Genomic DNA, 24279 nt, shown 5'->3' with positions numbered 1-24279 from the left:
ACCGACTTTGTTCTTAAAACTGGTACTTATCACTTGGGCCATGCCCTGCTTATAATAAACAGCGCCGTCCCTGGCAGGCCCAAAACTCTTGGCAAAGTTTTTTACACTGTGGTCATGACGGTGCTTCTTCCCAGGTGCTTGTTAAAATGCAGATTCCTTATATCACCTCAGGCATAGAGATTATAACCAGTGCTGGGACCAAGCCTGGAAATCTGTATTTTATCTAGCACACCAGGTGTTTCTTGTGCACACTCAAATTTCAGAATCATATTAAGGAAGTATCTCTTGCCAGTACACAAATTGTTCCAGGAAACAGTTTTTACTTTTTAAATGAAAGATGGGATTCAAAGACTCTTAGAGGAGAAAGGCCAGGAAGACGAGAAAAGGCCAAGAGGCAGGGAGGAAGAGGGAGGAGGGAAGAGGGAGAAAAAGTAATGGAAATGAGACCAATATAATCAGATTTTAGATTTTTAGAGGCACTAACCTAGGAGCCCTGGGAAGTTCCCTCCTCTCCTCCACCTCTCTCCAGCATAGTCGCTGAGTAAAGGACACTGCCCTTCAGGAAATTTCCTTTAAAACACAGCTTGCAGTGGTGGCACCAGAGATGACCACCCAGCTGCCTCAGTTGGTCTGACAGAGCTGACATTCCTGAGTATGTGCACCTGAGCTAAAACGCTAATATCAGTTTCCAGTATTGAAATTACTGCTCTAGGACTGACAAGCTAGGACCTGATAGGTCCAACAGCTGGACTGAAGCTTATATCTGCCTGCAAGCCCACAGAGGGATACCACAGGGATATTGCACAGGGATGTGCAATAGCACACCCAATTCAGAATCACCATTTTACTTGCCATAGATATAGAATTTCTCATCACCTTTCTTCCTCTCTCCTTCAACCCAGTTGCATCATGGGCATATACATTTCCTCTGTCATATATTTCTGTTTATACATTTGGTACAGGGTGACAACCTATGGATAGTAGTTTCATAATCCAGACTCGTCGAATTAGAAAATGCTATAGCTGGCAGCAGGCACCCACTGAATATCTACAGTTGCACAGTCAGTCTGTTTACTTTCATCAGCTTTCTCCTGAGTGGTCTTTGTTGATCTTGCTTTATAGTTGCTTATGGCCACTCAGCCCCAAACCATACCATTTATGCAGAATTCTAATTTATTGTGTTGAGAACAAACCTGTTACTCTTTCTTTCTACTTACTTGGCCTCATGGAGGGGACACCGGGTTGAGATATGTTCAAAGCCAGGAGGGAACCAGAACCAGTGATTCAATAGAAACAACTGAGAATCATTGCTGAGTCTAAATTTCCCATAACTGGGGACATTTGCATCTGATTTTGTGATGTACTAGAATAATGCAGATTTGTGTGTTTTGATCATTCGCTTCCAAATGATGCAAAAAAAAAAAAAAAAACTGCTGCCATGGTGAACCACGAATCTCTCAATGGCTCTCAGCACCCCTGGGCTGTTATTGAAGGTTAGCTCACAAATGCTGCAACAGCCAGGAGCCACAATTGCTAAGTGAGTCTCTGACAAATTAATACATTTATATTTATCCTTCTGCTGTCATTTGATCGTTGCTTTGTTTTTTTAATTAGAAAAACAATATTTAGTTATGATAAACAATCAAGGAAAAAAACAGAGATTCAGGGTTATTGCCCTTCAAAGCTACCTTTGCATTTTGAATCATTACTAATATATCCTGTTTTACAAAGCTAACATAAGCATCCAGATAAAATGCTTCTTATTTATAAATACTGTTAGTTTATTCTCAGAAAGACTGCCAGACTTTCAGGCATATTGCTTTTAGTTTACTTGCTTAGAAACATGCAACTTTACCCCAACACTTAATCAGGCCACAAAAGCTAGAGAGGTGGGCAGAAAAATTCAATTCTCCTGAGGAAAATCCCAAATGCTTCTACACTGTTGATTAACATCTGGATCACCTTAAGGGTGTTTGTGAACCAGCAGGAAATAAATTTTTGGAGAAGGCCATGGACTTAGGGATGGTTGCTTTAGTATTTAATAATAAATCGTTTTCAGTTGATAGAAAAATACTGAAATCTGACTTATATATATGAGGCTGATTCAAATTTGATAAACATGTTCCCAAAGGAAATTACTGCATTTATTAAAACCCTAGAATGGCTGAACAGAATTCCAATGGTCTTATCCTACAGTCCTTGCTGAAGGTAGAGAAACTGCTCCACAGTCCACCTTTCAGCCAATCAGAGAGGAAGGTCAAGAGTAAGGCAAGAGCAGGGCTGTTTTTAGTCTAAGCTAAAAGTGGCTATGAACTACCAAGATACCCAGGGCTAGCTGTCGTCTACAAAGCAAGTGTTGCTGCCTTGCTGGTAAAATGTGATGTGTTGATGACTGTTACATTACATCTAAAATCCCATTTACTAGTAATAGAAAAGCTCAGTTAAGACTTTTGCCTTATGTCTCCTGGTGCTTGATACAGCGTTGTGTGATATTACCAATTTTCGCTTCAGGCGTATTCACATGCAACAGTGACGACTTCACGAGAATTTGCACATTTGATCCAGGGTGAAATTATGCCATTTTCATAGCAAATCAACTTTTCCCTGGCAGGAGAGTGATAGGTACTTTTGCACCTAGAGACATGTCTTCGTTTTCAAGGAATGAAAAAAAAATTGTCGATAGAGACATTGTGATTGAGTCATTCTAGGGAGAGGCCCAACTGGCAAGAGTCCTCTTGGCTCCCTTTCCAATGGGGAGCAAGTTTTTTTAACCCTTCTTGTTTTGACTTGCTTGCTTTAAAAAGGAAAGAAAGAAAGAAAAGGCAAAACACAAGTCACATGCAATCTTTTTCTCTTATATGGCACACAGCTTCATTGGAATACCTTCACATCTCTAACATCGCACAACACACAGAGAAAATGTCTGTAAAAGGGCAAATTGCTGTTGATGTAACATGTGAAATTTCACCTCAATGTGCTTTGCTTTTAGTGGTGTCAGAGGCAGCAGGAATTTATTCATGCAGCCCTACTGATTTGCAGACTAGGAGTAAATACTAGGCGTTTTGCAGCGATTTCCAAGAGCCCCCTTCAGTAGAAATGATATACTGCCTTCCTGCATCACATTAAAGTGGAGGATTGAGATGTGAGCCCAGCTGAGCCATTCTGTACACACCTAGCCAGAGTGCAGTTTATATTCATACGGAGTTGTGAGTGGTTTTCAGAGGAAGACAGGGAAGAAGAGCATTTCTCTGGAAATTTTTCACCAAAAGCAGAAACTAAACTCTGATTTGTCACTGCCATTTTTTTTTTTAATGGTTCTTTCTTCTTGTAAATTCTTCCCTTCCTGTAGGATTAATACCTAAGACTGCTAGGGATCTCCCCTGATTTCTTTTTTAAAAATAAACCTTCCATAATTTTTATTTTAAATAGTGCATATATCCTTTCCCTAAGTTTTTGTATTGAGGACAAAGTCTATGACTTTTGATCACTGGGCATATATTGGGAATTGCCAAGCTTTACTCTCATGAACAGAATCTAACTATACCCCATAAAAGGTCCTGCACAGTTACTACAGGTGAAACTGATGAGAAATTGGAGAAGAAAGGATTGATTTGTGTGGCATTTGGTGGCCACCAGCCATTTGATTTGTATTCAGTATATTAAGGATTTTAATATGGAGGTTTGGAAAATATGGTGGCCGAGCCAGAAAGTATCAGCTAGGGTCAAATTTAGTGTTTAGTGGTCAGAGTCTTTCTGTATTTTCAAACATTCCATATATGGAACATATTTTCTATTTGATATATGGAATGTTTGATGGAATGTTTGATTATACATAAAAAGCATTTTACATAAGCTATTTGATCCTGTGAAATTTATTTCACTAATGACTAGTAGTTTCCTTTTTTTCTTGGAAGAACATACACCGATGATAGTTATTTTGCTGGCATTATTTTGTCTAGTTTTGTTGTCTTTCCAGGAACAAATTTGAGGCATCAAATGTCACTTTATGTAAAATGCGGAGGGTAATAACCTTTATAAAAGATCGCATAGGGCTGGGTGCAGTGGCTTATGCCTACAATCCCAGCACTTTGTGATGTCGAGGTGGGAGGATTGCGTGAGCTCAGGAGTTCAAGACCAGCCTGGGCAACAAGGCAAAAGCCCATCTCTACAAAAAATATAAATATTAGCTGGGCATAGTGGTGCGTGACTGTAGTCCCATTTTCTTGGGAGGTTGAGATGGGAGGATCACATGAGCCCCGGGAGGTCAAGGGTGCAGTAAGCTGTGATTGTGCCACTACACTCCAGCCTGGGCGACAGAGCAAGAACCTGTCTCAGAAAAGAAAGGGGGAAACTGCATGAAAATAAAAGAGATAAATAATCATAATGTCATAACAAACATGACTACGTGCACATAGCTATACCAGCAAAATACAGCAGAAAATCCAATGGTTCTGATAGGAGTTAATTGTGGAGATGTGCCAGAGACAGCAGCTTTGTGGATGGTGACACCATAATGTCTGTGGCTTGAGGGCCCTGCTGCCTTCGGATTCTGACATAATTTGCTCTGATCTCCATCAGTTGTTTTAACTCTGTTTAAAAAAAAAAGAAGAAGAAGAAGAAGAGGTTGAGAGACAAGTCAATGTTATAGAAAAGAATTAAAAGTCCAGGATGATGAAAAACTTGAAGACCCCTCACAAATCCTTGGCTCCTACCCTGGGCTCTCTCATTACAACTTTGACTTCTTATCACATCAGATATGTGTTAATAGTCTTTGGATTGCTAGAGAGTGGAAGTTGCTAGAGAGGACTTATTTCCAGGTTTATTACGAAGCCTGAATTGGAAGTTAACCTAGGGCTGGTCTAAAAATTGGACCCACTGAAAAGACAGAAAGCAGCAGTGAGAACAGTGTTCAGATTTTATGGCAAATGGCATAAAACACTCTTTTAATTTCGTCAGGGAAGCCATTCTAATAGCTTCTGGTTTGTTTTGCAAAATCCAGTTGATTCTTTTAAAAACCCAATGTGATTCTTTGATGACTTTCACATACTAAATGTTCTTTGGTATTATAATTCATAAAATAAGTTATTATAGAGTGGTTTTGAAACTCCCAGACTGCTTTATTTTCTTCCTACATACTTAAGCCAGTAGGTCACAGAAAAATCATGAGTGGAATGATTAATTAATTAAATGTCCCTTAATGGATATAGGCATATAGTTGCATTTCTATCTTTTCTTTTTTAAAGCATTCTGAATATTTAGATTTCTAATAAATGATTATTACTAACTTAATTATTTCAGGAAAAAAATTAAATGGCAAGAGTAAAATAAGTTTCTAAAGAACGACTAAATCAGACTTTCTGCAATCAGAGACTTCCTGTAATTTCCTAGAACACATATAGCTCATTGGAAAGAACTAAGACAATAGGAGGAAACCACTAATCCTTTCACCATGAAGGTAACATAGGGAACCTATTGTCATAAGAAAGGAATAAACTTTCATATGATGGTAATCTATGTATTTATAGAATTGAAGATGCAAAAATGAACATTTGTCTCCATAGCTTTATCAAAGATACACAGAGCTAACATGGAGGCAAATGATAGAAAGTGTAATATTTGTATTTCCATTTTTTTTTTCTCTTCCAGTCAGTTTTTATTGTTGACAAGTTTGTTTCTGGGAAGGCAGCCGACATCTCCCTCTGTCATTGGATACCCTTTTGGCTAGCTTGCCTGAAGCATATTTAGCTTTATTTATCACACAGGCTCAATGAATACAATACTGCAAGGAAGGTGTGGTACAGGCAACAGAAGCCCATCCCAGGAATATGAAAGACTAAGCCCAGATAATGAAGGGACTGGGAAGGTACCTCCTACTAAACACATTTGCTCACTATTCGATTGTACTCTAATTATTTCATGTGTGTTCATATTCTTAATTAGATTGAAAACTCTCAGAAGAGGAGCCTAGCTTATGTTTATTTTATAACCTACATACTTTGGGGATACAGAAAGCTATTAACTAATACTTACTGATAATAAGGACCTCATCATTGGTGTGTTCTTCTAAGTACCCATGTAGTGAGGGTCACCAAGAGCCAGGGTGATGCGTAGTGATGGGTGATGGGAACAGCAGAAAACAAAGAATAAAAGGACTGGCGCCTCATCCATAATGTAGGATGGTGCAGGGGGAATATTTGTGGCTTCCCTCAGAACAGTGCTAGGCATCCTAATAAATCCTGTCTCCCTACCTTTTGGTCTCTATTTCCATCCGTTTGTCCCTTCTGGGCAAAATGTAAAGATACAATCGCAACTGTTTTGAAGTTTTTGGTTTGCCTACATTACATATAACATAGTAATAATAATTTTATGGTGACTTCTTAAAAGAAAATACTATTACTAATATAGGAATGCCAGGCAATTCATTACCTAATCTTTTAGTTTCCTTCAGAGTGATAACAATGTTCTTTGGAATCTCCCAAAAATTATATCTTTGCTAATATATACCTACGTACAAAAACAGGCTTTAAATTCATCAGGGTATTTAGGATAAAGAACTAGAGTTCATTCAATAACAAATCTATGTCCTTTTCAATTTCTGTCATTTATCAAAGAAAATTACCAAGGAATAGACAAGATAATAACTCTAGAAAATATTTACTTATTACTAAAGAAAAGAAACTACAAACCATATAATTACTATTAATAAAACATTACGTTTTAAATAATTTGAAAAATAGGAAATCAGTGGAGCTTCACTTTCCTCAGGGTTCCTACTAGGGGAATACCTTCAAATGAGGCTCTCGGTATTTCTGCAAATAAGCCCCCTGGATAAGGTTCAAGATTAACTGAAATACGATTGAATTCTCCAGAGCAAATAGTGTTAACACGAGGTTCCAGCACATAAATATATAAATTTAACTTCCATAACATGGAGTAGAAATGCTTGGGGGAGGATAATTATTAAAGGTCATTGTGATGGGATATAAGCTCTTCGAAGAGAAGACTGAATGCTTTAATTCTTCAAAAACTTGATGGAAAAGAAAGTATCACACATACCTTTTGGGGTTTTGAAACCATGTCCCATAGACACACAGATGACCATATCTCGCTCTATGTCGTCCCAGGACTGAATTGGCTCTCCATTGGGGGTGTACAGTGCTCTAGCTGGGTGGGTCATTTTGAGACGAGAGGAGCAGTCTTGCAGCAGCTGAGACACAGAGGAACAGCCACATTTGAATATGGAATGACACAATATGATCATGTATCAAAGAACCAACTCTTCTTTTTTTTTTTTTTTTTTTTTTTTTTTGAGACGGAGTCTTGCTCTGTAGCCCGGGCTGGACTGCAGTGGCCGGATCTCAGCTCACTGCAAGCTCCGCCTCCCGGGTTTATGCGATTCTCCTGCCTCAGCCTCCGGAATAGCTGGGACTACAGGCGCCCGCCACCTCGCCTGGCTAGTTTTTTGTATTTTTAGTAGAGACGGGGTTTCACCGTGTTAGCCAGGATGGTCTTGATCTCCTGACCTCGTGATCCGCCCGTCTCGGCCTCCCAAAGTGCTGGGATTACAGGCTTGAGCCACCGCGCCCGGCCCAAGAACCAACTCTTCTAAGAGAACTGTTATCCCAGTTTGATTATTTGCCCACTGATAGTTAAACATAGGTGTAGAAGGGATGGGAAGAAGGGTATACAAATGTTCCCTAAAGTGCTTAAACAATGAGGAGCTTCAGGACTCTCCAGTGAAGTTTACCTTGTAGTTCCATATTTTTTCATGGAAGAAAACTTCTCGCTATTTAAGAAATTCCTAAATATGATAAAAAACTGGATTGAAAATCTAGACTTCTCAAAATAGCTAAAAATAATTTTTTTAATGACCAAGGAACTAGAATAACAAAAGGTGAGGAGACCCAGGCTCTGGCCTCTTTGTTACTTCAGACAGGTAACTTTGCTTCAAAAGAGTCTCTTCAATGATAAAATGAAAATTTTGGTCTAAGACTTCACTGGCTCTATGATACTGTGATTAAAAAGTCTTTTGTTTTCAACTGATACATTTTAAAGCTTCCTAGAGAGGCCTTATTAAACTTCTCTCAATTTGTCTTGAATACTTACTCATAAAAACACTGTAGAGATACAGTGTCAATGGTACTAGAAAGATTAGTCAACATGCTGCCAGACCCTTGAGGGCAATTCCATTAAAATGTGAATAAAACTTTGAGACAAAATAATAAAAGCAAGCAGGAAGAAAGTGAGAGGTTTCTACACACCTGCCTGTATGACTTTCACCTATTAGAGGGCCAAAAGCCTGTTCCCCCAAAATGCAGGTGCCAAGTTCACATCATCCCTCCAAATGACCATCAATACTTCTGTTTATAGATCTGTTTAGAGGCTATAACTCACAACAAGGCAGAATGGCAGGGGTTGGGGATGGGCATGTTATGACGCCTTGCATCTGGCAAATGCATCAGTAATATGAGCCAAGACAAGAAGAGTGATGGAGCGATGAAATTCAAAAAGTGCAGCTTTTCACCCAGTATTTTGAGTAAGGGACAAATGGACTGAATTTAATAATAATTGAAATTATCCAAAAATATATTCCCCTCTATAGAATAGGATAGTCAGAGAGGACCAACAGGAGAGTAGTCTTAAATGCAGCCTTACTCCTGCCAAATACCATCCAGTCAGAAGCAATTTGATTAAATACTCTGCATACAAACCAATCCTTCAACTTAAGTGTTGAGGGAGGATTCTGACAGCTCCCAAGCAGATGTCTAGGGTGACCAAAGAGAACTAACCTATTCTGTTATCAAAAGATCTCTGCTTGTACAAGGAAATATAAATAGAAAAATCAACAATGGCAACAATGTAAAGCTTATGAAAATACTGTACAACATAAAAAAGGGTACATTGTACTCAAGGTGAAAATTTTGAAAAAGATTTACAACAGGAGTACATTTTCAAAATATCTGTGTTGTGTTCCCCCCAAATTCAAAAAATATGACTTCCATAAATATACACACAGATACACACAGAAATGAGACAATCACAGCTTAAAGGAAAAGAGTATTGCTGAGATACAGGAGAGATGCTGAGGCTGCTGATGACAGTAACATTGACTAAAACGTACTGACACATTTCTAGGGACTGTGTATTTTTCTAAAAGTTCTCAAAAACAATCTAATTTTGTTCTGTGGAAATAATTATTGTCCCCCTTTTGTTGATGAGAAAAATGGAGAACAAAGAGGTTAAATATAATAACCAAAGTTGTATAGCTGCTAGTGAGAGAAGAAATAGGGTTTCAAGTGAGGATGAAGAGAGAGCTGAATGACAAGAGGAGAGAAGGTAAGAAAGCAAAAAGACTCAATATTACAGAAATTCAAATCAGTATTAGGGCAGACTAGGTGGAGAAGATCTCATAGGATGCGGAGAAAGGAAAAGAGATAAAGTGTATGGAGAAAAGTTAAACATTTAGAATGTCAAGACATTAGATATTAAACCTATACATTATTGGCATTATTGGAGAAGAATCCTAGAATACATTAACCTTAAGCAATTATCAAAAAATAGAAGAAAACTTTCCTGTTCCAAATAAAGATCCACATCTTCAGATAAAGTAGGCTGACCTAGGATAAGGCAGAGTTTATGAACAATATTGTTTCCGTAATTGGTTCCTTCCAGTGGGTTCTTGGTCTCGCTGACTTCAAGAATGAAGCCGTGGACCCTCACAGTGAGTGTTACAGTTCTTAAAGATGGTGTGTCTGGAGTTCGTTCCTTCAGATGTTCAGATGTGTCTGGAGTTTCTTCCTTCCGGTGGTCTTGCTGACTTCAGGAGTGAAGCCGCAGACCTTTGCAATGAGTGTTACATATCTTAAAGGTGGCACGTCAGGAGTTGTTTGTTCCTCCTGCTGGGTTTGTGGTCTGGCTGACTTAGGGAGTGAAGCTGCAGACCTCCACAGTGAATGTTACAGCTCATAAAGGTAATGCAGCCCTAAAGAATGACCAACAGCAAGATTTACTGTGAAGAGTAAAAGAACAAAGCTTCCACAGTGTGGAAGGAAATCCCAGCGGGTTGCTGCTGCTGGCTGGGGTGACCAGCTTTTGTTCCCTTATTTGGCCCCACCCACATCCTGCTGATTGGTCCATTTTACAGAATGCTGATTGGTCCGTTTTTACAGAGTGCTGATTGGTGCACTTATAAACCTTTAGCTAGACACAGAGCGCTGATTGGTGCGTTTTTACAGAGTGCTGATTGGTGCATTTACAATCTTTTAGCTAGACATGGCGCTGATTGGTGCATTTACAATCCTTTAGACACAGACTGCTGATTGGTGCATTTTTACAGAGTGCTGATTGGTGCATTTACAAACCTTTAGCTAGACACAGAGCACTGATTGGTGCATTTACAATCCTTTAGCTAGACAGAAAAGTTCTCCAAGTCCCTACTTGACCCAGGAAGTTGAGCTGGCTTCACCTCTCGATATGACTAAAATTTAAATATTACAGAGCAAAAAGTATGGATTTCAGGCATGGGAGAAAAATTCAGTTATATTTACACTTTGTTTTCTGTAACACTGAATACCAAAGAAAGTGAAGCAAAATCTATGAAGTTATGAAGTTTTTAGGGGAAAAGATTTTAACATAAGAATTCTATATCCAGCCAAGTTACAATTTGTGATTAAAAGAAACAAATGATGTCCTCCTGTAAACAAAACCTCAGAAGACATATCACACACAAATATTTCAGATTATTAAGAAATGAATCAAATTTCTTGACTATGGGAAAGTCATAATATAAAATGACTAATGTTAAGCATTAAGACTATCAGAACATGATACACTTCCTACAAAAATAATCAGAAAATAAATGAATTAAAACTTTTAAAATAAGTCTTCATAGAGAAAAAAAAAATGTGAAACGACCAAAAAAGGCAGTGGGCAGGAAAAAGAAAACCAAAGTATTCTTTCTCATCTTTTTTTTTTTTTTTTTTTTTTTTTTTTTTCCTGAGACAGGGTCTCACTCTGTCTCCTAGGCTGGAGTGCAGTGGCATGATCGGGGTTTGTAATGAAACCTCGACTTCCCTAGGCTCAGGTGATCCTTCCACTTCAGTCTCCCAAGTATCTGGGACTACAGGTGTGCACCACCATGTCCAGCTAATTTTTGTTTTTGTAGAGACAGGGTTTCACCATGTTGCTGAGGCTGGTCTCAAACTCTTGGGTTCAATCAATCCTCCCACCTCAGCCTCCCACAGTGTTGAGATTACAGGCATGGGCCAATATACTCGGCCTTCTTTCTTATCATTCATGCAGACAAAAGATGTTGCTTTCTTCTTTTGTGGTTGTTAAGAATTTTTTTTAATGATTATAAGCAATGCAATAAAACATAAAATCAGATTAAGAGAAACAGTTATTTTAAAGGAGTAAGCACAATCACCATCATGTGAATTTAATATGACTTCATTCTTAGAAAACTTAGGTGAATCAAATGAGAAATTAACAAAAATAAAAGCACTTAACAAAGTGTCCAAATACAAAATAAATGTTAAAACATTAATAGTTTATCTGTTCACTGAAAATAGGCATTTTGAAAACACAGTAGGGGGAAATCTATCCCCAAAACAAAAACTAGAAATAACAATTATTTAAAAATCTAAGACCCTTGTTAAAAAAAAAAAAGCCATAAAATTTTGCTGATGGACAGGAAAAAAAACTTATACGTAAGTCTTTTTTACGTATATTAAGTATATTTTAATATATATAAAAAATACATAAATAAAAGAATACCACAGCCTAGTTGTAGAAATTGAATAATGTAGAAGGTTTACATTCTTAGGAAATTAATAGTCTAATACAACTTCAGTCAAAATCCTATAGGATGATTTTATGGTGTTGAACTGTAATTCCAAATTTCATCTTTAAAAATCAGCAGGCAAGAATATTCAAGTAAAATCTGACGACGAAGTGCAACAATGGGCAACTTCTTTCAGATATTAAAATATAAATATATATAATTTAAAAAGTAATACATACTTTATATAACTTAAAAGCAGAAGCTAGTATATGTAAGATTTTAGCACAGCACTGGTATTCCAACTTAGAGGGGAGGGAAAAAAAAGATTAGTCAGTGAACAGAGCTGAGATAATTTTAAGCAAACAAATAAAGCAGAGAAAATTGCTTCACTCAAATTTTACACCAGAAAAAGGAAAAAAAGGAAAAGTAAGAGAAAAATACAACTTTAAACAAATTAGATGAAAAAGCAGGTGAATCTTTATATGACCTCAGGATGATAAAAGACTATCTGAACAAACTTATAAAATGTATTACTCTCTATACATTAAAAAAACTCCATAGACACAATAGTAAATTGGAAATTTCTTACAATAAATCTGATAAAGTTACATATAACACCCTTACTACTTAATAAAAAGCTTTTATCAATATGAAAAATATATATAATAGAAAAATAGCTAAAGATGTAGGGAACTCAGAGATAACCAATAAGTGATAACATAAAACAATTAAAAAGCACCTCAACAAGTAATTAAAAATATATAAATTGAAATATGGGTATAACATTTTTCTTTTGTCGAACCTGTAAATATATTTTTAAATCACTGGATTTTGTTGCAGTGTTGTTGATATCTTCATGTATGCAACAGGTGGATGAGAATTCTCAATATCTACTTATGGGAGTATAAACTCCTGAAACATTCCTAGAAAACACTTTGGTGATAGGTATCAAAATTCTTAGGCATGTTTATTAACATGACCTAGCAATCCCTCTAGGAAATTATTTAAGGAAAATAATCAGAAAATAAATATAGATTGATGTATCAATATGTTCATTGCAGCACTCTTCATAATAGCAAAAAATGAAGAACAACCAAACTGGCAAATAATAGAAAACTGGATGAATAAATAATACGTCAGTTTGATAGAAGGTTATGATACCATTGAAAATAATGTTTTAAAAGAATGTTAAATTGGCCAGGCGCGGTGGCTCATGCCTGTAATCCCAGCACTTTGGGAGGCCGAGGCGGGCGGATCACGAGGTCAGGAGATCCAGACCATCCTGGCTAACACGGTGAAACCCCGTCTCTACTAAAAATTACAAAAAAATTAGCCGGGTGTGGTGGCGGGCGCCTGTAGTCCCAGCTACTCGGGAGGGTGAGGCAGGAGAATGGCGTGAACCCGGGAGGTGGAGCTTGCAGTGAGCCGAGATCGCGCCACTGCACTCCAGCCTGGGTGACACAGCGAGACTCCATCTCAAAAAAAAAAAAAAAAAAGAATGTTAAATTATATGGGGGGAAAAGTCACAATAAGTGAATAGAGCAGCTTGTAAAACTGTATATACATGTGATCTACTATGATCACAAAGGCAAAAAGAATTATCATTGTTTAGAAATATATACACTAAAATTGTAATAACTGGTTATTTGTGGATAATATAATTTTCATGTTCTTCTTGGTGCTTTTATCCTTTTTCTAATTTTAATACAATGACTATATGCTATTTCCTAATTAGAAAACAGAATAAATGTTATTAATAAAAAATTCATAGAGATTATTTTCAAAAAGAGATTGCAGTAGATACATATGGTTTTATTTTATTATTTTTCTAAATTTTCTATAATAGTCACTACTTCTTCTCAGGCTGTCACAGACTGGGTAGCTTAAACAATGGGAATTTATTTCTTGCAGTTCTGGAGTCTGGGAAGTCCAAGATCAAGGTGCCAGCAGATTCAGCTCCTGGTGAAGACTTGCTTTTTAACTTGTAGACAGCCATCTCCTTGTTGTGTCCTGACATGGCAGAGAGAAAGAGGTCTCTCTCTCTTCCTCTTCTTATAAGGCCACTAATTCTATTGGATTAATGCCCCACCATTAAGACCTCATTTAACTTAATTACCAACTAAAGGCCTCATCTCCAAATATAGTCACATTGGGGTTTGTGTCTTCAACATAAATTTGGGGGCACAATTCAATCCATAGCAGTCACTATTTTTTTTTTTTTTTTTTCCTACTCCAAGGAAACCAAAGGGTATGGCAGTTGAGTTTCTACCTGGAGTGGGAAAAATGAGGAGCTATCCTAGAAATATATAGAGATAGGTATCTGAGAGAAATTTGTGTAGTTTGAAAAGATCCCAGAAAAATGTATTTCTTATATTTTTCTTTACCACTAAAATGTCGCTGTTCTATAGAGATCATGTTTTCTACTTACAAACAGAAAAAAATATATATAAATAATTTAACTAAAACATACTTTAAAGGCAAGATATAAATTCAATCTATGGTTATTTTACTTGATTTCTCCTAAGACATACTTATATGTAAAGTCAATAAATTTAGCAAAAAAAATTTTTTAATATGAAAATAAAGCATTTTATCTGCTGTAACTGATGAAATGCTGCTCCTTGAAGGAGATAATGACACATCATGCATGGAAGACATAGACTAAGCTCTGACTCAAGAATGACTTGTACTCATGTTCAATATTTTATCTTTATTCTCTCTGATAATATATATTCAATGACTTTTTTCCTTTATTTTGGTTAACATTAAAAAGATCTGTAAAGCATGACAACAACTCCTTTAAGGGGAAGATAAGATGTCTTTCAACTTCTACTTGCGACACTGTGATGCTTTAGGCACTAAAGCAGGGTTAGGAATGGTTTTTAAATTTCAAATTGGTTTCTTTTAACAGATCAACATAATGTGTGCTGTAAGATGTACGTAGCCTAACGTTAACTTTGAGGTCTAAAGTGTTCAAGCCAGATTCCTTAGTAGACCAAATATGTTGGCATTGAAGTGTTCTGAAATCTACCTTGATTTTAGAAGAAAGGTATTTGTTATTCTTCTAGCATCTACTTTTTAAACTTTTCATGCCCTGTGGTTGCCAATTCTGCATATACTAGTCCACTAGAAATAAGTATGTTAAACAGAAGCAACTTAATGTAACTCTTCACAGGGCTTATTTCTCAAAGAAAAGTATTGTTTGGCCAGGTGTGGTGGCTCATGCCTGCAATCTCAACACTTTGGGAGGCCAAGGCGGGTGGATCACTTGAGGTCAGGAGATCGAGACCAGCCTGACCAACATGGTGAAACCTCATCTCTACTATAAATACAAAATTAGCCAGGCGTTATGGTGCAAGCATGTAGTCCCACCTACTTGGGAGGCAGGAGAATCACTTGAACCCAGGAGGTGGAGATTGCAGTGAGCTGAGATCATGCTATTGCACTGTAGCCTGGGCAACAAGAGCAAAACTCCATCAAGAAAGAAGGAAAGAAGGAAAGGAAGGAAGAAGAAGGAAGGAAGGAAGGAAGGAAGGAAGGAAGGAAGGAAGGAAGGAAAGAAGGGAGGGAGGGAGGGAGGAAGGGGGGAAGGGAAGAAAGGAAGGAAGGAGAGAGAGAGAGAAAGAGAGAAAGAGAAAGAAAGAAAGAGAGAAAGAAAGAGAAAGAGAAAAAAATTGTTTAGAGGAACAAAATTACAAGCCTACCTAGGCATCTTGTAAAGCTGTTCAAAAAGTAACTCAGTGAGGCTTGTGCATGGAAATGTAGTGCCCAAGTCACATTCTGCCCTAAAAGAATGTAACAAATACAGATGAGTTAAAAAGAAAAAAAGTAGACATTTTCAGTACAATTAGGTTCTAAGATATCTAGTCATATTACGACCTTTAAAGACATTCTTAGGCTGGGCGCGGTGGCCCACACCTGTAATCCCAGCACTTTGGGAGGCCAAGGTGGGTGGATCACCTGAGGTCGGGAGTTCGAGACCAGCCTGACCAATGTGGAGAAACCCCATCTCTACTAAAAATACAAAATTAGCAGGGCGTGGTGGTGCATGCCTATAATCCCAGCTACTCTGGAGGCTGAGGCAGGAGAATCGCTTGAACCCAGGAGGCAGAGGTTGCAGTGAGATGAGATCACGCCATTGCACTGCAGCTTGGGCAACAAAAGCGAAACTCCATCTCAAAAACGAACAAAAAAACAAAACAAAACAAAGACATTCTTAATTCTGTTTTTCAAATGTATCTAAACTTACTGAAGTATCCTCTTTAAAGTGTATACTGTAAGTTAAATGTTTTTGCAATAACAAAGTTCATGATGAAGAAACACTGTTCCATAATAATTGCTCACCCACAGTCTGTTTTCTGAGTTTTGTTTTCATAGACCAGGTCTCCTCAGGTGGGGCACATGGGCATCATAGAACTATTGCATACTCCCTGTGGGTGTGAGGTACTTGCCTATCCAAATCAGAAAGACCTCTTTTTCATTCCTTTAGCTTCTGCTCATGCATTCAGAACCATTCCTGGGCCAAGAAAGAACACTCTGATTTCGAGATTCTGTAGAATCAGAGAGCTGCCGCAGGAATGGGAGAAGACAAAAGCTTCAGGACCATAGAAGGAGGGGCACAGGCAATCATAAATCAGAGAAAGATGCTGGTCCTGCAGAAAGAGCCACTAACCCTGGAGAAAGAGCTGCCTTGGTGCACTGATGACTGATGAGCTGACAAGAGTTGGAGACGAGAGTAAGTCTAGCAATGTTCAAAGAGTGGGTGGGAAGAACACGGCTAAATCATCCAGAATAGCCACAGCAGTGAAAGCAGTTGAGAGAAAGTCCACATTGGATGGGATTCAAACACCATCTGGGGGTTTCATTATAGAAGGTAGAGAGAAGCACTTTGAAATGTGCTCTGTTTCTCATTCTTCCAGCAAAAGTCTCAAACACTGAAACTCTGAGCTTCTTTGGAGTCAGTGTCATTAGCCAGACACCCCAGTGAAATCCAAACCCTACCCTTCCTGCTGCCTGTTCATTTCTCACACACAGTCCATCCTCCAGAGGCATTTTATACAGCATGATAGTGTGAAAGGATACATTCCTAACTGATGACAAAAAACCGCATGCAAGCCCCTAAAGACAAAAATACACAGCATGGAAAAGAAAAAGGAAGAGATTAAAAGTTTCTAGATATTCTCTAAGTGTCCTTTTACACATGTAGGCCACATTAATCTTCCCAAAACATTGATTTCGCCATTCCATTTCTTTATTTACAGGCAAGTAGTAGTTTAAGTAGTTGAGTTTAGGATAGTGTTATGGACTAAACTGTGTCCACTCCAAATTCATGTTTAAGCCCTAACTCCTACTGTGACTATATTCGAAGATAGAGCCTTTAAGGAGGTAATTAAGGATAAATAAAGCCATAAGGGTGGAGCCCTATTCCAGTGAGACTGGTTTCTTTATATACAAGAAAAAGAAGAGACACCAGAGTCCTTTCTCTCTCCACACACACACAAAGGAAAGAATATGTGTGAGCACAGCAAGGAGGTGGCTTGTCTGTAAGCCAAAAAGGGAGGCTTCACCAGAAACCAATCTGGCTGGCACCTTGATCTTGGACATCCAGCCTCCAGAACTGTGAGAAAATCAACTTCTGTTGTTTCTGCTGTTTAATACTCAGTCTATAGTATTTTGTTATGGCTGACTGAGAAAATTAATACCTATGTATATGGGGTCTACCATATGCTTTTAAACAATCTTTCTGGTCACATCTATCTCTTCCAATTTCTCTGTCCATGGGGCACCTATTTAATATACTTTGTGAATTCTAACACCTATATTTAGATGGGGGCCCCTCATCCTTGTTAATGCTTTTTCTGCTTAAGCTGTTGAATCCCCTCCATTTCTCAGGTTCCATCAGAGTTCCTTATTGATTCCTCTGTAGAGCCTTGTCTGTCACCCTATGTGGGCACTGTGCTCCCTTTTCTCAACTGAGATTCCTGCCTTCACTGCTAATTTTACATTTATCACATTCTATTAGTACTTCTCTCAGAGTAGTATCAGCTTCCCTATCATACAACTTTTCCTTATTAAAAAAATCTGGACTCACCATAAAAAATATAGAACACATAGGAAAACATACAAGAAAGAAAAATAAAGGTCTCCCATAATATGGCCATCTAATAAAATCATTCCAGTCTTTTTTCTATATCTGTGCATATATATGTGCAGAACTTAACTCCACATGCTTTACATAATGCTTCTTTCACTAAGTATATCTTGAACATCTTTATTATTATTTCAAAAAGGTAATTTTGAGTTATTGTATTTCATCCTATGTATTATAATTCATTTAATCATCTCCCCATTGATGAGGTTTTGAATTATTCATAATCTAGCTCTATTAGAAATAGGCTTGTAATAAATATTCTTAATAAATAATTGTTGCCTAGGTTCATGAAAATATCCTTGGGATCAAGTTCTGCAAATACACTTTCTTATGCTATGTACAGCCAAATTGTCTTCCAAAGAGTTGTACTTCCAGAGTGCCCATTTCTCTACATTCCCAAGTAAACCTTAGATATATTTTCTAAAACTCTGTCAATCTGACGTATTAATTTAAGGAGACCACAGACTCCACTGCTACTTACTACTATGGATGTTAAGCTGTCAATTATATAGCACTATTAAGTTTACAAAAATATTTCCACAGACATAAATTAGAAAAATAATTTACAGCATCTAGCATAGGACTGTTCATATATAAAGCTCATAAAAAATTATATGATCATGGAATAAGAGTTAGAAATGCCTTTTATATGCTACACGAGAGTCACATAAATCAAAAAGTCATCCCCCAGTTAGATATAGATATAAGTAATCTTCATCAAAGTTATTGTAAGCTTTTTCTACCCTGAATCTGATAGGCTATCTTCCCCCATTGTCTCAGATCTACCCTTTACCCATTTATTAATCATTGCATATTCTCTCAGAAATTTATCAGTTCTAGGTGCAATACTTAAGTGCATTTTAACATTTAGCATCTACAACATGAACCCTGATTTTTTAAGAAACCAGCAGGGAAAGACATTTCAGCTTTGTTATAGTGCTTTTTCTAGGTAGCTCTCTTCTGAAAAAGCTTTCACTATCTTTTTAAAAAATCACTTTCCTTTTTCCCCCACATGTATGAAGATCCTTTACTTATGTTCCTAATTTGGGGTATCCATTTTCACATTTTAATCTCTTATTTCTCAAGTACAACAAATTGTTTGTCAACTTCTGATATGAAGTTGCTCTCACCATTCTTAGTCAAATTCCCTGTCAGAGAAGAGTGGTCTCCCTTACACTTTGAAACTGGATTAATGTCCAGGGGCAGAACCATCTCAGGTGGCCCTGCTACTCTATGTGCCCTCACCAGCCTCCATGAACTTCTCCAAGCCAGTCTATTATACTATCTTGCCTATCCACATCCCCCACCACCAACGATATCTCTACATGACTTTCACTTGTCCCAGAAAAATTTCATGAAAACATTTCACAAAATAAAAAAGACAAACTACTATTTAAGACATCATTGCAACAGATAAGACTTTTAGAAAGATTACCCGAATTCATTTATTATGGGTCTAAAGTCTTCATTTAAAGATTAAGAAAAAAATGTCAGAATTGTATCCCTGACTGAAATTACAAACCAAGAATGAACTGTTACTCCTCTTTCCTTAGTAAATATTTTAACTTTGTGAAGTGAGAATTCTAACAGCTCTAGGACTCTGGGTAGTAAGAACATGATAGGCTTTCTCTAATGAGTATCATTGTTTTTCTTAGATAGAACATATCTAGTAAATGATTCATCATGGGTGAAAAAAGTCACTCTTGTGAACTGGATTTACAACGGATGAAGACCCATGCCACTGCACTCCAGCATGGGTGACAGAGCAAGACTCTGTCTCAAATAAATAAATAATAAGAATAATAAAATAAAATGAATGAAGAAAGTTGCTTTAAAGTTTAGATTTTACTCTGTGGTAGGAGTGGGTTGAACTGGCACAGTTCTCTGCTGGACGAGTGTCATATTCAGATTCACATCTATGTCAGACACATTGAACTTCACATTTTCACACATATAAGCTCATTCAATCATGAGATCAATCCTATGAGGAAAGTGCTGTTACTATTTTATGGACAAGAAGATGAGGTTCATAGAAGTAATTTGCTTGACTAAACAATCTAGAAATATCAGAGCTGGGATTTGAACTCAGGCCTATGAAACACTCCTTTCACACTAGATTTACCTCTGAAACAGTTTTGCCCCAGGCATAAGTGCCATCTTCAGGTCTGCCTCCATTTAGATAAATCCACACTCGTTTTGTGTTGGGCTGCTTATACAGGCTGCTCGGCTTGACTGCTATAGGTTTAGTTGCAACTGGAAAATTTCTTTTGGAGTCCATTGCTCGAATTTCAGAAAGGTGTGCCTGTCAAGAAAAACCCAGAGAATGTTGTGTTTAGAGAACTGTCTGTATAGTGTTTGTGAAGAATGTGATAAAATCCAGAAATATCTTGTAATTAATAAATTATATGGAAAAAATTTTAGGAAGTAACTATTAAGTACATTAGCCTCTCTTGTCACTGACGCTAGTAAATTTCCCTTGTTTCAATGAAACACTAAAGGCAAGAGCAATCATTAGAATAATAATAATAAGGCAATCATTTTGGCAAAGCACTTAACTTTCATTTATAATGTGAAGAAATGAAGAGAGAAGTATTTTTGGACTTTTGCATGATGTTTCCCCTACTGAGAGATTTCTCTGCATCTAACAAATGAGTTTTTTATTAGAATCACATCATTTCCTCTAACCAATAAATGCATACAAGAGTATATGTGAGTGTTGTTTCTTACTTACTGTCTTTTAAAACACAGCAGCCACCCTTATACTTTGCCAGATCCCTGCCAGGCAGCTTTTTATTCTACCTCAAGCATGTCCTAGTTCAATGCTTTGCATTCATTCCCTGGTCAGTGATTTATCCTTCTTAGCTTGGCACGAAGTCATATTTCTAGGGATGTCAATTCCTTTTGTTCTAGTAACCTTGACTTGGGCACGTGCCTAAGATTTAGATTGAACACATTTCACGAATTTGAGAAATCTTATTAAATAGGAATATATCATTCTGATGAAAAACTTCACAAAGCAAAAAAGTTTTCCCTGGTCTCTCTCCCTGGTCCTCTCTCAACAGCTGACCTTTATCTTTTCGACTTTTTTATGTCTGGCAATCCTGACTGATTAACCAATTGGACTGAAACCACTTTTTTAATTCTTCACTTGTGAATGTCTCCGTTGCAATTAGTATTTTGCTCCTTGCTCTTTTTACATATTGAGACATGCCCTTAGGAGTAATGAGCAATGAAGCCAGAAGGCTCGACTTGACTACAATTATTACAATTACCTTTGTACATATCCACTGGGCCTTTTTCTCTTCTTTGCTAAGGTCATAATTTCTGGTCTCCATTCAAACAAAACAGACCCTCATATGAGCTGGCTGTCTTTTAGACAGCTACCCTTCAAATGCCAACTCAATGCTTGGCATATGCTTATATGGTCATAACTGATCAGATGCTGAGAATATATTAACAGTATCATTTTAAAATTCAATATTGTACTTTTAAATACTCATAAAAAGGGCAGCATCTTTAATGTCCAGAATCCCAAAGAACATACCTCTGTATGTCTTATAAGTTCCATGAGTTTAATTTCCTCTTGAGCCTGTTCGGTCCAGCCTCCTTCAACCACCACAGGCTGCACAGGGCTTTTGGTAGGAACCATGGTGGCTGGCTGACATGCCGCTACTCGCCGCCCTGAGGAAACAAGTCCTAGAAATTTTGTTTCTGATGATAGGCTTTCAGATTTCAAATAAATTGATTTGGCTTTCTGTGTATAAATCATTCCACACAGGAGCATAGGCTAAAATACTAAATGTATCATAAAAGCAAAGATGCCTAAGGTAATAATATCTAACAATACCTCTTCATATGGAAGCTTCAGACTTTAAATAGCCAGGATTCACATACGTACTCTACAGATAGAAGAGGAAGATAACATGCTGATTTCCACACTGGCCCCAACCTCGCATCCATGATATGGTTCAGCGGTAATTTAGTCAAATAGAATTCATGACCTTGTATAGCCCTGTCATCCTTCTAGTGTTGGAACATATGTTTTGTTCTCTTTACTAATAATAAGCCTTTCCCCCACAATTAGCTTAGCAGCCTGGGGATTAAGTATTTCTAAAATAATATTAACCCAAGAGACAGGAATCTTTTTTTCTATCTAATAATACCCTGCGAGCACGATTAGTTTCTGACACCTCTGCTGTGCCCTTTATGCTGTTAGGAAGTTGTAGTAAGAGAAAATATTTATTGGAATACTGTATTCTAAAGAATCACAGGCATAATTTAATAAGTGTGGTGATTCCAATTTGTGTGTTCTTTCTACTAGACCACTTAAAATAGTTATAAAACAGGTTTAAAAAGTCACACTTATGAAATTGTTTTCTTTTTGTGTTGAAGATGTAATCAGCCCGCATTTCATATTGATCTCTAAACTTATTAAGTAAAAATAATGCTTTCTCTTGTATCTTCTTTCCAAAAACCTATATTAAGCAACAGCCATGGGTGAGGCATTGTGTTGGATAATGCAAGCACAAACATGTTGGAGAATGAGTTCCCGCCTCAAGTTTGGTTGGGAAGGCTGACATCAAGGAAATGATTACACCAATAGTAGATTGTAATTGGGCTGCACCAGGAAAGCACAAGAGCTATAACAGCTCCTAACAGGAGTTGCTAACCTAGTCTGAGGCACCACAGAAGGCTTCTTAGAGAGAGTAACACTTAGGTTCATAAAACAACGGAATTACTAAAATGAAGTTGAGTCTTAATTTTGTTGCCAACATAATTTTAATGTGAAGATTTTCAGACCATGACTCAAACAAAACTGAAAATAATCTGGTACTTATAGAGTATAAAGCACTTGTGCTCTTCTAGCTCAAGTTTATGGAAAGAGATCCAGCATAAAAATAAATGGCAACAATGACTTTTCAGGGAAAACAGAATGCTATGTCTCTAATAAGGATTCATATGCAATTTATGGATGTGAAGAAAACATAATTGAATCAATCAGTCAGTGAGTTACAGTGACAATGCCATTAAGCAATGCACTTTTGAGAAGACCATGGTGGCACCTCACAAATACATAACGCAAATTTATACTAAATATAGTTTTTACCTAACTCTATTTATAGAATGCAGATAACATTAATTTATGGCCCATACATTTTTATAAATAACATTTCAACAAATATTTTATTTAGAATGCATTTTGAACAATACAGTTTTGCTCATCTACAGAGAGTTCAGCAATAGTTTATCATTTATACTGTTGAGAGCTAGGAATTGAGTATAGAAAACAGGAAAAAACATTATGCATTTTTTGTCAACTTGCTTCTAATGGTCTTAAGGAAATGAATGCATTTGTGCTATAATTTTCATGAAGAGACAATGTCATCACAAAAGATTTTAGTTTGGGGAAAGGTTTTTATGATAAACTATTATTTACATAGGTATGAATAACATAAATTGAAACCATGCAATAATGTATTGAATGAATTATTTTGTATTTTCTTATTACATTTTCCCATATATCCTATTTTATTTCACATGAGATCAGGGGATAGTAATTATAATCGCTAACTATTAATGAGACATGCCTCTTCCCTAGTCCTATTGTTTCATTTTGAGGATGGAGCCCCACTGATACTGCAGATTATTTTTCTGATTGGAAATTGGGGAAAATAAGCTGGGGATTCTTGGCCCATTGTTTCTCTTAGAAACTAGAGAACACAAGTGCTTTGCTGTTCTTTCATGGGATGAGTCTTGCCCAGACAGCTCTCCCCATTCCCTGTCTTATTGGGAGGCCCACCCTTATTCAGAATCACCTGTGTCTGCAAGGGTAAGCCTACCCAATCTAGGGTTTCAGTTAGCAGACTTATTTCACTTTCACACTAAATTAAATGCTCCAACATTGCCTTTACATGTAACATTGATAATTTAGCCTGATCTGCCATTCCTGAGTTTTATTTATTTATCAGTTTCATAAAACCCCAAGTGGGTAAATGAGTTGCCTTTTCAGGAATCCTTACACCAATATTTATTGAGTATTTATTATATACTAACCATGTAGTAAAGATTTGACATTTGCTACTTAATTGTGAAAACCCAACAAAGTAATTACTAGTATTATGATTAATATTAGCAATGTTCATGCTTACCAATGAAATGTAAAATCAGCTTAGCACAGTGTTTTATACATAGCATATGCTCAATAAATGCTTGTTGCAATTACCAATGGCTATGATAACATAGAATAGCTGATTTAGCAACTATTCATACCTCCTGTTTTAGCCAACCCTGAGGAAGCTCACAATCTTATAGGCTTTGCAGTTAACTAAGACTTGTTCTTATTGAT

At 37.1% G+C, this 24279-nt stretch overlaps 1 protein-coding gene across 4 annotated transcripts in view; it reads right to left on the bottom strand.

The window, feature by feature from the left end:
• Positions 1-24279, bottom strand: part of DCDC1 (doublecortin domain containing 1) — a 505142-nt gene that overhangs the window by 10192 nt on the left and 470671 nt on the right. For 3 of the 4 annotated variants that reach the window (XM_008002854.3, XM_073017517.1, XM_073017521.1), the window contains 4 exons: positions 21478-21614; positions 20056-20235; positions 7057-7207; positions 4422-4589 (listed from right to left, as the gene is read on the bottom strand). In XM_008002854.3, coding sequence (XP_008001045.3) covers positions 4462-4589; positions 7057-7207; positions 20056-20235; positions 21478-21614 — 596 coding nt within the window. In that variant the 3' untranslated portion in view covers positions 4422-4461. Of the gene's footprint in view, positions 1-4421; positions 4590-7056; positions 7208-15486; positions 15568-20055; positions 20236-21477; positions 21615-24279 lie in introns of those variants that run through there. The other variant, XR_012093393.1, reaches the window with a different exon arrangement.

The sequence above is a fragment of the Chlorocebus sabaeus genome, chromosome 1 (assembly GCF_047675955.1).
Source record: "Chlorocebus sabaeus isolate Y175 chromosome 1, mChlSab1.0.hap1, whole genome shotgun sequence".
In the NCBI taxonomy this organism is placed as follows: Eukaryota; Metazoa; Chordata; class Mammalia; order Primates; family Cercopithecidae; genus Chlorocebus; species Chlorocebus sabaeus.
The sequence above is the reverse complement of the archived record's forward strand: the minus strand, read 5'-3'. Positions and strand labels throughout refer to the sequence as shown.